Raw genomic sequence first — 14,610 nt, forward strand, 5'->3', positions numbered from 1 at the left:
TAAAGTGGTTACAAAGGGAATATTTTATTTGTTTAAAAGAAAGCCTGATTTTTCCTTCTGCCTGTTCTATTTCTATCCCTTGAAATAAGAGGTGGAAAAATCAGGATCCTCAATTTATCAGTGGCCATAACTACAATTATTGCAAACAAACTTCATCTGTACAAGCCATGTTTGACCTCTCCTGTCTCTTGGAAGCTGTGGACTAGATCTTCAGCTAGTCAGTCTCTCACATCCTAGCATGTGCAAAAACGTCAATGGCACTATGACAACTGACACCAGTTAAGGCTCTCCCCCGGATTTCTAGCATCAACTTTGGTTATTACTTTTCCATACACAAATGACATGCAGCTATGCATCTCCTTAGAGACAATGAGTTGTATATTTTCCATCACTCAAACTACACTGAGTCTGTCAGTGCCTGGTTACTTGTAACATGTACCCTTCACACATGAAAGACTAAGTCTTCCTTCTAGGTGAAAGGTCTTCTGTCCAATATTTCTGATTACCTGATTATCATTCTCTTTATACTCAAAAACTTCAACTTTTCTCGTAAGGCCAAATACACTGGAATTATCTTAGTCTCAAGCTGATCCTTTCTTCTAACATCTCTCCTCTCTGTACAACTGCCTACTACCTTGAGATCATAGCTAGAACTTGTCCTTTTCTCCACAGAAATCTTATTCCTGCCTTCATCTCCTCCCATTTAGACTACTCCAGTTCTCTCTTGGCAATGTTCCTAATCCTTGCTCTCTAAACTTCAAGGTTTTCAGTATTGCAAGTTTAAACTACCAAGGTTGTAAGTAAAAAGACAACGTTGACTAGTAGTTATTGCTCATTTACCTCCTATTGTAAATAGAGACAAAAATATACCATTGTGTTGTAACTACTGACAAGTGTTGACTTTTTAATGACAGGCATTACTTTTGCTCCAGGAGATATGAACCATTCTTATCTTCTCTTGCTTCATTAGCTTTCTATTCATCCCAGATATTAAAAAAGCAAAAATTTCCATCCTAGTTTTCAAAACACTTCCTGGACTTACATCACTCTAATGTACATGCATCTGATGAAGTTGCTATTCGCCTATGAAAGCTCATGCTCCAATACTTCTGTCAGTCTATAAGGTGCCACAGGACTCTTTGTCATTTTTTACAGATCCAGACTAACACAGCTACCCCTCTGATACTTGATCACTCTAATGTGTTAACTTCATAGTCTCCTTCTCATCTGTTTGCTATTTGTGCTCCTCTAGCTGTAATCTCTGTGACAGAGTGTACCAACCCCGCACTGGGCAAGCAGATGTTAACCAGTCCCTTTGGACCCAAGAAGTCACGCCCCTGCATCTCTGCTGCACATGCCTCATGTGGAGGGAGCAGATAAAAGGAAGCTGGCCAGCTCAGTCAGGGCTGACTGAGGAGGAGGATGGACATGTGCTGCTGGCACCAGTAAGCCCTCCAGACTCCTGAGGCGGGTATCCCGGACCACATTACGGAGGGCACACTGGCTGTGGAGATCAACTTGGGATGCTGAACCATGGCCCATGGAAGACAGGCCTGCAATGGACTTAAGAGTATGAAGTGACCCAGGGAATGTTTTGGAGTCAATGCTTGAACCTTAAATAGGGAGGTTACCGGCTTCACAGAACCCGGCGGAATAGGGTGGGCCCGGGTTCCCCTGCCCTCCACCCCATGCTGGCAGGTGGTCATTACTGCTGGCGATTCCAGCCATAGATTGTTCATTTGTTCTGCCTTGGCCAGGGGGCTGAAACCCTGTTTGTAATTGTTTGCCCCCAGCAGGAAGCCCAGGGGCTTCAGACTGTTCATTTCTTCTGCCCTGCCTAGAAGGCCAAAAGCTCTTTGTAGTTATTAACCCCGCTAGGAGGCTGAAAAGCTACAGACTGTTCATTTGCTCTGCCCCACCTAAAGGGCCGTAGTCCCTGACTGTATTTGTCTGGCCCAGCTGAGAGTTGTGATGACCATGTGACAGGGTGTATCAACTCCGCACTGGGCAAGCGGAAGCATCCCTCCCTCCGATGGATGTGCAGAGCCCCCGTGACAATCTCATTTCTGACTTCTCCCTGGGGCCATTTGTAGTGGATGGAGGAAGTGTTTTTGCACAGTCATCATTACCGACCCTTTTTAAAGAACTCTTTCCCATCTTCTGGACCACTCAATCTCTCTTTTAAAAGGTCACATCAAGAACTTCCTCTTAACTGTAGTTTCTGAGCATGAGCCAAGAAATGCTGCTTGTGACTAAATGCTACTTAGCTTTCTGTCCTGCTTTATACATCTGTTCTGTAATTTTAAACAGTAACTGGAGTTTATTTTTCCTAGTATTAAAGCTGCCTTTCTTTCTCTTTATAACTTCTTAAGGTATTTTGCAAGGGGAAAAAAAGAGGAATGAAATGAACGATCCACGGGAAAAGAACATGCCTGTTTGGAATTTAGGAGCTGTCTCTAAGCCACAACAATTAATGTTTGTCTATAAATAAACCTGCAACCACTGAAATCCAATTCTGAAACATTAATGGACTGCTAATATTAACAATGTTTGGAAAGATAATTCCTTGTTAGATTTAGCACTAAGGCAACAAAAATTGGTTTGTGGTTGTGTTATTTCAGGTGGTGTATTATGTAATTCCTTCTAGGAAATAAAGCTGAGCTAAGTTATAGGAAGAGAAACCCTACACAGGAAAGAACTTTCTAATTAGAAAGTCAAAAAGTGAATATCTGTGAATCTAAAGATGACTATCTCTTGTAAAGGTTTATGCATGTGACAACTTGTCTCTGATCTGCTTAAGTGTCTGTAGGATTGGGCCAATAATCACTATCAAGATAACAGCTGATAGCATCCTAAATCACTAATCAGATACATTACATGTCTGTTTCTTGGGCTTCAATTTACAGTACATGAACTACCATGTATCTTGTAGCGTATGCAGTGAATGTTTACAAATACTTACCCAGCTCCATGAATGACAAGTCCAATAAAGAAGACGACAAAGAGATGGTGTGTGTACCAAAAGACTTCAAAATAGGACCTTCGAATGGTTTTAGTGGATGATGTGATGATTAATATAAGGGCCAATGTAATGATGACACCACTGAGACCTGCCAAGTATGTGAAAGCTACGTATAGGCCACCTTCGGGGTTCTGTGAAATAAACACACACAGGGGTATAAATGAAGACAATTTATCAAAATTGAATTGGGCACCATCAGTCATTTTCATTTCAGAATCTTTAAGGAGATGGCATACTGTAAGAAACAGCATGGGAATAGTTAAAGTGTCAGCAGTGATCAGAAGTTGATAGGAAAAAGAGAGGGGGATAGAGGAAGCCATCTGGGATCTTTGAAGATGAGAGTGATGCAATCACACTTATTCATACTATATTTGAAGTTTTTGGTTAGGGATAAGTCCAAACCCCATCCATGACACTTCAGCGGTAGGCATGTCTAGAAGGCTACTAGAGTACACACCTGTTGGGTTACAAGATGATGTTCTGGGACACTGTGGTTACAGCATGTTAAAAAACAGTCAAAGTAGTAGATTTGACTGACAATTGGAAGAAGCCTTTCGAGCATCAGAAGCTTCGACCTAAACCCACCATTCATTCACACCTGGCGTGAAATCCTAGTGCAACTGAAATCAATGGGAATTTTGCCATTGACTTCAGGGAAGTCAGGATTTCACCTCACAGGTGGGAATTTCAAATGTACCTAAGTGATTTAGGAGCACAAGTCCAACTGATTTCCAAAGAAATTTTACTCCTAAATCACTCTGGTGTTTATACCCTATGTATGCCACACTGCACACTGTACTGAACCTGAGTAAACTAAATGGAAGAGGGAAATAGAGTATTTTTTATGGAAGTGGGAGTCAGAAATTCTGGGTTCTGTTTCTAGCTCTGCCCCTGGCTAGTTGTGTGGGGAAAAAATGTCACTGAAGTCCATTTTCACAGCTGTATGTCTAAAGTTAGGAGCCTACATCCATGTGTAAGTACCAATATGAACATTCTGCTTTTCAGTGGTGCTGAGCACCTGCAGCTATCAATAAAGTGAATAGGAATTGTAGGTGCTCAACAGCTGTGTGTGTGTGTGTGAGGGGGGGACAAAAAACAGACCTTAATTGTAGGAACTCAAGTTTGAAGATTTTAATCTTCACTTCTCTGTGACTTTCTTAGCCCTTCTGTAAAATGGGGGTTATGATGATGCTTATCCAGCTACCTCACAAAGGCGCAGTTTAATGCATTAATGTTTCTAAAGGACTGAGACTGTTAGGGGACAAATGTGAGCTATTATTGAAGTTCAGCATCACTTTTATAAATTATTGCCAAATATAGAGGACTACATTGTGCAGGGTTTGTTCCTGTAATGTGATTTAAACACAGATTCAACCTACTAACCATACCAAATAACAAAATGTCCTTGACATAGTTGCCTACGTGAACATTCCCCATGGCACATGGTCACTTACCGGGATTTTTTTTCTGACAAAATTCAGGTAGGTTTCTCCTGTCTTGTCACCAAGATCAGAGAGAGCAGCTTGAATAGTTCCTTTTGCTTCAACACGTCCATCCACACACCTCTCTACGTTAAATAAATGTGCAATGGTGTGTATGGCTGCGAGTGACAGAGAAAACAACACGGCTTGTGTTAGGTAAGTGTTATACCATTTCCTGTATAGGTACCTCAGAAAAAGTTTCTGGCTTTTGAACACTAAGGCCTTGTCCAAACTACAGAATAGAACCTTTGCTCTCTATCACCATATGTCTGGGAGACTCGTGATCATTAGTGGATTTTATCCCCACAACTACCCTTTCAGGAAGGAGATGGTTATGCCCATTTTACAGATGGGGAACTGAGGCACAATACAGACTAAGTGATTTGAGCAACAAAGAAAGTCAACTAGGGATGGACGCTCAGCACTTTCTGAAATTCAGGACCCTTTGAGATGTCATTAGTTGGGCACTCAAAATTACTAGTTGCATTTGAAAAATTGGGCTGTGGGGTCTGATCCTGCACCTGTACAAAACTCAGGTGGTCTGAGTTGTGTTCCCATCTCTGACACAGACTTCCTGCTTGACCTTGAACAAGTCACTTTATCGTTTGTGCCTCAGTTCCCCTTCTGTAAAATGCCAATAATAATACAACAGCCGTACCTCAGGAAGGGACCACAGCAGGAGTGAGAAGCTCAATGTATTCTTGTTTGTAAGATGCTCAGATACTGTTATGATCAGCACTGTAGAAAAGTCTATGGCAAATCTACATAACAAGTAGGGGAGAAAGCCCATTTACCCAATCCTTCTTATGCAGCTTCTCTTTCTTCACTCTCCTTATTACTACGAACATCCCAGTTTGGAAACAAGCCTCAGAAAGCATTGGGTACCAATTTTTCTGAGGGCATGATTGAATACCCTTTATTAGAGAGTAGCCTGCACTGGAATAACAGAGTTACAGAGAGTTGTCTTTTGCCACTTCATTTTCTGCTAGTTTCAGACTAGCATTTGGAAACTGATTTAACCCATGCCATATGTCATTCTCTTAGTTTAGTGAAATGAGGTACCTGGTCATAAACTCCAAAGACACTGTTTCCATTTGGATTCTGTGCAAGGTGAAATGATAAAGCAATGATCAAGAAAAAACTCTTAAATACCTACCCGTATGAAGGGCAATCATCCAAGCCACCATTTTGTGAAACGTGAGGTTCCTGTCTAGCTGTCTCCGGATACGGGTTGAGCAGCACTTTGGGTAAAAAAAAGAAAGAAAAGTCTTTGCAGCTTATTTGTGGTGTGAAGGATATAGTATACTTAACTGGGAGAATAATCTAGGTTCATTGACACAAGACTTGCTGAAAGCAGCAAAGAATCCTGTGGCACCTTATAGACTAACAGACGTGAAAGACTTGCTGAAATTGAAGTAAAGATTAAAAAAGACATGAATTAAATGCTATAGTGTGATATTTTACCATATAGCAATGCCAAATAATGCTATAAGATGCTTGATTAAATCAAGTTACTTGATGATAGGATGGGAGTTCAAGATGGCAGAGAGTGGATGGATATCTAAATTAAGACTTGCTTTAATATGAGGAACAGAGGCTGTGACAATTCTCTGCCATACCAGAGGTATTATCATTCATTATTATTCTATGGTATTATGCTATGGTAGTGCCCAGAGGTCCCAGTTGGAGTAAGATCCCACTGGGCTATGTGTCGTATCAATATGTAAGTCTGTGCCTCAAAGAGTTACCAGCCAAAAGGTGCTAGACACTTTACAGACACATATGAAAATACAATTCCTTCCCCAAAGAGCAGAACTGCTGACCTGCCAGTTAACTTGGTCTGAAGTTAACCATCCTGGCCTGACATTAACCTGCCCATCTTGCAACATATTGGAACTACACTGACTTCCAAAGACAAACAGAAATAAAAATCTCCCTGACTAATCAATAAATAAAGCTGAAAAACTTGATCCTTAAAAGAAACCGAGCTGACAGATTTGGTAACAGTTGTGACACTGGTTTGCACATTTGAGGACTGATCCAGAGAATATTGAAATCAGTGGAAGTCTTTGGATCAATACTTCTCTGTGTTCTCCTTCTCCTCCTTGTATTCTTAAACATTCATTACATTGTCCTCTCTTTGCCAACCACGAAAAGCAATCACCAGGAAATATGATACAAACAGTCTAAGATTAACATGTAGACATGGAAACAGGACACACCAAATTATTTTTAAGATGTCTGGAGAAAATACAAGCATATTTTTGCAAGAAAACACAGAAGTCTTGAGTGTTCATGTGTAAAGTACTTTTAGTCTTTTGTGTCTTCAGTTTTTACTGATTTTCACTGATAAATTACCAGTTTTTTTATTAAAGGAGTTCAGTTTTTACTGATTTACATCTGTTTATCAATCCACTCAGTATTTTTTGGGTACTTATTTTTGTTAAACTCTAAAGCTTTACACGATCGTTGTGTCCTGCAACTCTGAGATTTACACTGTGGAACTGCTTCAAACACAGAACACAAATGGTGGAGGTCTGAAAAATCAGATAAGGTTAATATTGTGCTATGTTTGGCTAACAAGGAGCCACTGCCCACCTATTTCTTTGCATCCCTTTAGTGTGGTGCTGAATTGAAACAATCAATCCTCCACAAATAAAGATACGTAATTCCCTCTATCCACCCAGATACCTCCTTCGGTGCCAATCTGCTTATGGGTTTGGATGAATGGGCCTGGATCCCCACACAGCCAGTCCTGCCCTTTTTGTGACTGGCTCCAGACTACTCCCAATATGGCTTCTCCTCCCCAAGAGCTCCCAGAGGAGAGCATCTCACTCCTTATTGGTCAGGCTAGCTCTTCTTCCTGAGCTTTCCCTTATCAGTCATTTCACCCTGCTCCTTCCTCAGCGCAGACATGCCAGCAATCCTTCCCCAAAACAACAGGGCCCCCTGTTGCTCTAAATAGTCTCTCACCCTCTTAGTTGCCTAGCAGAGTAGTCTGCCTTTGCCTCCCCCTTCCTACCAGGGACAGTGTGCCTCTCCCTGAACTATCAGCACACAGAGCCCCAGAAACCTAGGTAAGCTCCTTGGCGATTACAGATAGATAAGATAAAAAGGTAAAACATGGGGCAAAAACTCAAATCTATGCCTGAATTACCAACAAGAAAATCAGTGCTTAGAAATTTTCAAGAAAAGAAAAGATGAGAGTGAAGAGGATGCATTGTGCTGTGAGTTCTGCAGCATTGAGGTCAGTGCACGCACTGACAGAATAAAGGAGCACGTTGACTGCAAGCAACACAAGAAGCTTAAAGAAGAAAGTGAGCTTCAGGATAAACAGTCAGTATCAGGGACTCCATGAGCATAAGTGGTAGAAGTCTGTGCTGTTGATGTGAAAGTCTTGGGTTCATACCCTGCGGACAACATGTGGAATATAACTAAGTTTCTGTGGGTAGATTTTTTTTTCCATTTCTCTTTTTTTTTTTATCTAGAAAATTTAATTAAAAAAAATAACATTCAGGTTGCAAAGTCAAGCAGTCTTAAGGTTGCCTGTGAAATCTTAAGTCACTTCCTTGTGCACATGCTTTATGATACAGTTTTAAATTACACGATTGCATAAAACAACAAGGAGTCTGGTGGCACTTTAAAGACTAACAGATTTATTTGGGCATAAGCTTTCATGGGTAAAAAACCTCACTTCTTCAGATGCCTTTTTACTCACAAAAGCTTATGCTCAAATAAATCAGTTAGTCTTTAAGGTGCCACCGGATTCCTTGTCGTTCTTGTGGATACAGACTAACATGGCTACCTCCTGATACTTGACATGATTGCATAGTATTTTTCCATATGATCCTAATGAAATCAGTGGAATTTTGGGATATGCAAATAATGCAGCATCAGGTGCCATGTAGCTATAAGTCTATATAATGCTGGAATAAAATAGTATCTGAGGTAAGACCAGATAATCTTAGATGCTGTTAAATAATATTTCATCTGATAGCCCATAACAACTGTGCTGTTCAGTTTTTGGAAACAGTATAGGAAAGAGATTGTACAATTTTTTAATTTTCTCAGCTCTGAGCTCTTTTCCCCTTTTCTCAGTAAATAAGTGTTACTCGCCATCAGAAAAGAACAAATTATCTGAAAAATGAGAAGTGAAACTCATAGCATATTGCTTATGAAGCAATGGCAGAGACATGGAGGCTGGACATTTACTCCAATTTTAACTCCTATAAGTTAAAAGAATTTTTTGTATTAAAGTTAGATTTTTAGCCTGGAAGACCCAGTCTTGTAGTTTCTAGATTTGCTCATAAACGGATGGAACTAACAGCAATAGCCTGAGCTAAGCATAATGTAACAGATGCCGAGCAAGTATTTTCCCACACAGCTCTGCCAAGTCAACTGAAGAATGACCAGCAAGCAACACCACTGCTATTTGAGTCCTGGGTCTCTCTGGACATGAATACTAAAAACTGTGCCGAAGTGTCCGACATTTTGTAGTGACTTAGTGACATGGGAAAAAGTCCCATGTTACAGGGCAGGATGAGGCCAAACTCCTTATTTATTTTTCATTTTATTCACAAGACCTGTTGTAGCTGCACTTATTATAAATAGCACTAAGACAAACAAATCCTTCAACTATAAAATCACCCTCTCTAGCCTACAAATAACACTCAGCCCACCAGCCTCATGCAAAGGCCTACATAAACCTTGCAACACAGTCTTTAGGCCAACAGCCTTGGGCTGAGGGCAGCCTACTGAGAACATCTTTGTAGGAGACCTGGAGAAACCTGGTAAGAAAGTCCCAACTGACCGCAACCCTTGGGATGGCGCGTAAGCAGGGAAGGCATCTCTAAGGCATGAAATCTATCTTACAAGGCTTCACAGAGCTAAATGAACTTCTTGAACTGGAGCCACTGGGTATGTACGTGTTTGTGCTGAGGCATACGGGAAGAAAGAAGAGGGAGGATAAGATGTTTTGCATGGGAACTGTCCTGTGATTCTCTTTCATTGGACCATGATAGAGTAGCGTCTTTAGTTTCCCAGTGCCTGCTGGTAGCTTTTGATGAGAACAAGGTGAGCAAGTGCAATTCAGATAAAGCTGAGGTGATGGGATAGGGTTGGGAGGGTAAGTAACTACATGAGATGGTATCTCCTTCCTCATTTGAACATTTTGTGTTAATAAGGTTTGCAACCTGGAGTTCCTGTTGGCGTCCTGACTGTAGTAGTCAAGGATAGGTTTGTGCTTGGATAGAATATTTTCCTCTCAGTTATCCATGTCCTGATTGCTAGATTGCTGCAGTGTGCACTGGTTAGGGCTACCATGGAAGATCACTCACAATTTCAGCTAAGACGGAACACCACTTAGTGGTGCTTCTCATGTGCAGCCTATTTCACCTGTGCTCCATAGGTGAAAGGTCAGACGGTTGTTAAGCAATTTTAGGCTGAGTCTGGCATAAACCATGTGCAGCAGAGAAGGGAGAAAGAAGGGAAGGCTCAAGTGTGAAAATCCAGCTCTCATAGCTTTTGAAAATATTTTTCTTTCTTTCAAAATTTCAGGCACGAAGTTAGAAGCCAGGGGCAAATTCCTCTCTGGCATAAATGGGTGCAACTCCAGGGATGACAGTTTGAAAGTGAGGCCTTTGTGGTTCATTTGTTCTCAGTGTATAACCCTCACTTCTCTTCCATGGCAAAACTCGGGACTTCATGACTTCTGAAAAGAGGCACGTAAAAAGGAAGATACTTTTGGGGAACTCGAGCTCAGTAATGTGGGCCACTCTCTCTCAATATTCTGAAAGTCTTTCTTCATCTTACCGCACTGGATCCTCTAAGGAAGGAGAGCAGGTTTCGACAGACTGGCAGCAGAATCAGCAAGCAGTTGAAATTCAAACAGGCTGCAGGTGCTCGTGCCCAAGCCAAAGCAGACTGTAACGAAATGTAACATAGGGCAATATCAGTACAGCATGTCGTGTAAGAAACTAAGGGCATGTCTGCACAGCAACTAGGAAGGAGGTTACCTCCCAGCCTGGGCAGACAGACATGTGCTAGCTCTGCTTAAGCTAGCATGCTAAAAATAGCAGTACAGCCATCATGGCAGCACAGGCTAGCTGCCAAGTACAAGCCCACCTGACTGCCCCTGCCAAGTCCAACCTAACCAATGCTGCAACAGCCACACTACTATTTTTAGCATGCTAGTTCAAGCAAAGCTAGCATGTCTGTGTAGCCAGGATGGGAGCACCCTCCTAGTGGCACTGTAGATGTACCCTGAGTCCTGATGCTCATGCCCCCTAAAGCTTCTTTATACTTAGCGTGAGCACAAATGAAGATTAAGGATGTCATTTAGATTTCACCCAAATACTGCTCTGTACAGATCAGTTGAACACACATATAGCAGCACAGAGATGCCTTCAAATAAAACCTTGCTTCTCTTTTCAGTGTTTAAATTATCTCATTATTTTAAAGGCTCACTGTTAGGTCTGACAGCTGAGGCCAAACACAGAGCAGATGTAACTAGTTAGCAGTTCCCCATCTGATGACTATTAGAATGTGGTCTCATTGAAGATAGGTAGGAAGTCATATGAAGAGGGGTACAGCATACTAGGAAAGTGTGTCTTATAATATTTATATTCAAGAAAGAAACCAGGACTAGATTTAGTCCAATGATTTTCTGTAAATACAGGTTTCTCTTTCTTTTTATGATCGGGGCCATTTTAAAAGAAAACATTGTATTGATCATCATATTCCTTATGGTTTCAGATTTACAACTTCAACAAAGAGCAACAAAAAAGGGATGAAGAAGCTTGCTTCTTTTCTTTTATTAAGGATGGAGGAACAATTTGTAAATCTTCATTCAGACTGAGCAATGTTGAAAAAATTCTGCTTTCAGTTACAGAAGCAGCACTTCAAAGGGCATTGCACCCTTATAAATAAGAGCAGAATTTGGCCAATACATTTGACTGTGAAAGCAAGAGAAAGATTCCCAGCTTTGTTGAATCAAATCACTAACTCTGTGGAAAATATCATGTTGTTTTATGATGCAGAGCTAACAGTAACTTTTGCAATAATGAGGTTCTATCATGATCACTTTTAAAAAAATATGAGCAATTCCCACCACTGACTTCTCTGTAGTATATAAAAATACTAATAGAAATCAGCTTGGTTTGAATCTCTTGCAGCATCTCACAAATTGGCTTTAGCAACAGTTTGTTTCATCCTGTCTAATGTGGTAATGTGATTGCTGGAGGATTCTCTGCAGCTTGAGGTCTTCAAACCACAATTTGAGGACTTCAATAACTCAGACATAGGTTGTTATAGAAGTGGATGGGTGAGATTCTGTGGCCTGCATTGTGCAGGAGGTCAGACTATATGAACATAATGGTCCCTTCTGACCTTAAAGTCTATGAGTCTATGATTAGTAAGCTTTGGAAACCAGTTTATAATAGGTCACATGACCTATGTCAGCCAATTGGATTACATTTGGTATTCCAGGGTCTTATATATAGATATATTTTGATATAATCATAAATGACAACTAGCCTTGTGGGCAAACAGATCTGTAAACTATTCACTTCAGAATAGAAAAATGATTCTATGAAAAAAATGATTAAGATAGCTTTTTTTTCATTCCAGGGAAATACTCTGCACAGCTTCTGCCTAATAAAGCAGTCATGATCTGTGTTCTATTTTTTAATTAAAAGGAGTGTGAATCTTCCTGGAAGACATCTACAAAATGGGATTTGTCTGCTCTGCATTCCATTTTTCTGTTTGAAAGCACCATGTGTGTTCAATTATTTGTTTGTATGAATTTTTAACTGCTATTAGATAGAGGACAAATAGAATTGAGGACAAAATAGGAAGACGTAGTTAAAATTGTATTTGTTCAGTATATGCCATGATAACACACATGCTGTACTTACCCCAAGAAGCTTTCTGCTATAGTGGTATTTGACTGGAACATCATATACTCTGTAGTACCACCAAAAGAGGAAGGCATTTAACCCCAGCCACACAAGCTGAATGAGAAAAATATATGATTGGATGCAATCAAAAGATATGCTTTAGTCAGACACAAATTGGGCTCAATACAGGAGTTACAGGATGAAATTCTATGGCTTATGGTATTCAGGCGGTCACACTAGCTGATCTAATAACCCTTTCTGGCCTTAAAACCTTCACCGTATTTACCTCTTTAATATAATGGAGGCTGCCATTTCCTCAGGGGCACTGATTAAGGTGTTTTATTATTATTGTTATTATTTTGTGCCACCCCTTCATTCTATATTATAATTTCCCCACACTCCAACCCAGCTCCCATCCCCATTAAATCCCCTGTTTCCTCTCCAGGCATATACACTAATGGAATAACCCTACAGCTAACAGTCCTTCAAGTATCCTCCCTACGACTACACATACTGATTAACATTTATTTATACCATTGCCCTGAATTGGATGCAACATCAGATCTTTTTAAATCTGTGTGATTAGACCACCCTCTGAAAGGTTGTAGCCTATGGAGGAAATAAGCCATAGTACTGCAGCAGCTTACCAAGTGTCCCCTTTAGCTCAAGTGGTTTTATGAGGCACATGTGACCCTGAGGCCATGTGTGCATGGTTGAGCTGATGACCATTATTAATGGCAGGTCTTCAACCAGATTTCCCCTTGTAGCAGCCAGGGGTTGAAGCTGTGCCAAAGGGCTGGGGTGGCTTTCAACTGTACTGTGATCTCCCTCCTACAGTTTCTACAGAGCAAGGGTAGCTATAAGCTCAGTCCGAGTCCTGGTGAAATCCCTGCCAGAGCACAGAGCCCAGCAGGTCTCACTGCATCAGCACATTTCCCTTTGGCCCGTCCTACCCAGTTTTGGAGATAGTTGTTTGGCTTCAAGTCCCACAAAGCAATAGCTGGGGGCTATGGGCAGTTTGCACCCCTGTGCTCAGCCCCAGGTGGATTGACCAGGTGGGAAAGAAACTCATGGGAGGGATTGGGAGGAGGGAGCAGTGAGCTGGGGGTGAATCAAACCTCCTGTTGAGGGTTTGGGGTGGTAGAAATTATAGTGCCGCACTCCCTTACTCCTACCTTAAGGATTCAGGTGTTGCTTCCACAATGGCCCCCGGCCCTCACTAGCATTGTGATAAAGCCTGGGGCCAACCTAGACCCTGAAGGCCTGTTTCTCCTCCCGCTTACGTTAGGGTAGATCAGGGGTAACACCACTGAAGGGAATGGAGTTCCACCAGTGTAAAACTGGAATGTGTGAGAGGAGAATCCGACCCCAGATCTCTATTACAGAGAAAGTGTAAAGCAGGAAGAAAAGTTCAGAACTCCTAAGCTGCATTACAAGTCTAGCCAGGGGAATAACACCCAAGTAGCATATAATATTGTAACAGTGAACAGTGCTGAACGCTGTTCCAATCAGACCCTCTAAAGAAGCTTTCCTTTGACTTGTTTCTGTCTCTACACCTTTACTTATTTTTCTTTCAATCTAATTCAAATCACTCCTCGTTTTTCTTACTCTAGTGAAAATACACTTTTGTTTTAATTCAGCTAATGTTCAGCTCTTGTGAGGGAGACATGCCAGAGCTCAGCTCCTGTGAGCTTATGCTTACTTGAAGCACTGACCATGACAGCACAATACATTGATTTTTCAAGCCATCGGGATTTTCATACCTCATTTTTAAATATGTCCTAGCTACTGATATCATTTTGGGCAGTAAATGGAAGGCACAATCCATTTCTGATGACACAAGTTCACATTTCAGCAACCACAGATGTTATATTTCTAAGTCTATTTTTTTTTCCTATTGGTGTATAGAATATTAGCTTTAATAGCATCTGGCAAAAATTCTGTGACTAGTTATAGGTAACTGTTATTACAGAACTGAATATCTATATCTTTTGTATCATTAATATTTCCCTAAGACAGGCTCTTTAATGTGAAAAAAGAGCAGCTGAGCTCTTAAATATGAAAGTATCATTTCTTTTGCCTCAGGTAGATTAAAGCGCTGATCCTGCAAACACTTGCTCACATTCGTAATTATAGGCACCTGAGCATTGATTTCAGTGGCACTGTTCAGGTCTATCAAATTAATCATATTCAAAAGTATTTGCAAGATCAG

The 14,610-nt window shown here is 41.0% G+C and overlaps 1 protein-coding gene across 2 annotated transcripts in view; it reads right to left on the reverse strand.

The window, feature by feature from the left end:
* The window catches only part of LOC127042977 (cytochrome b-245 heavy chain), a 65,823-nt gene that overhangs the window by 13,231 nt on the left and 37,982 nt on the right, over nucleotides 1-14,610 (reverse strand). Inside the window, exons 2-6 of one of the 2 annotated variants that reach the window (XM_050936590.1) lie at nucleotides 12,417-12,512; nucleotides 10,315-10,425; nucleotides 5,660-5,744; nucleotides 4,477-4,622; nucleotides 2,963-3,153 (exon numbers count right to left, since the gene is read on the reverse strand). In XM_050936590.1, coding sequence (XP_050792547.1) covers nucleotides 2,963-3,153; nucleotides 4,477-4,622; nucleotides 5,660-5,744; nucleotides 10,315-10,425; nucleotides 12,417-12,512 — 629 coding nt within the window. The remainder of the gene's footprint in view (nucleotides 1-2,962; nucleotides 3,154-4,476; nucleotides 4,623-5,659; nucleotides 5,745-10,314; nucleotides 10,426-12,416; nucleotides 12,513-14,610) is intronic. The other variant, XM_050936591.1, reaches the window with a different exon arrangement.

This window comes from Gopherus flavomarginatus, chromosome 1 (genome assembly GCF_025201925.1).
Source record: "Gopherus flavomarginatus isolate rGopFla2 chromosome 1, rGopFla2.mat.asm, whole genome shotgun sequence".
NCBI classification, from domain to species: domain Eukaryota; kingdom Metazoa; phylum Chordata; order Testudines; family Testudinidae; genus Gopherus; species Gopherus flavomarginatus.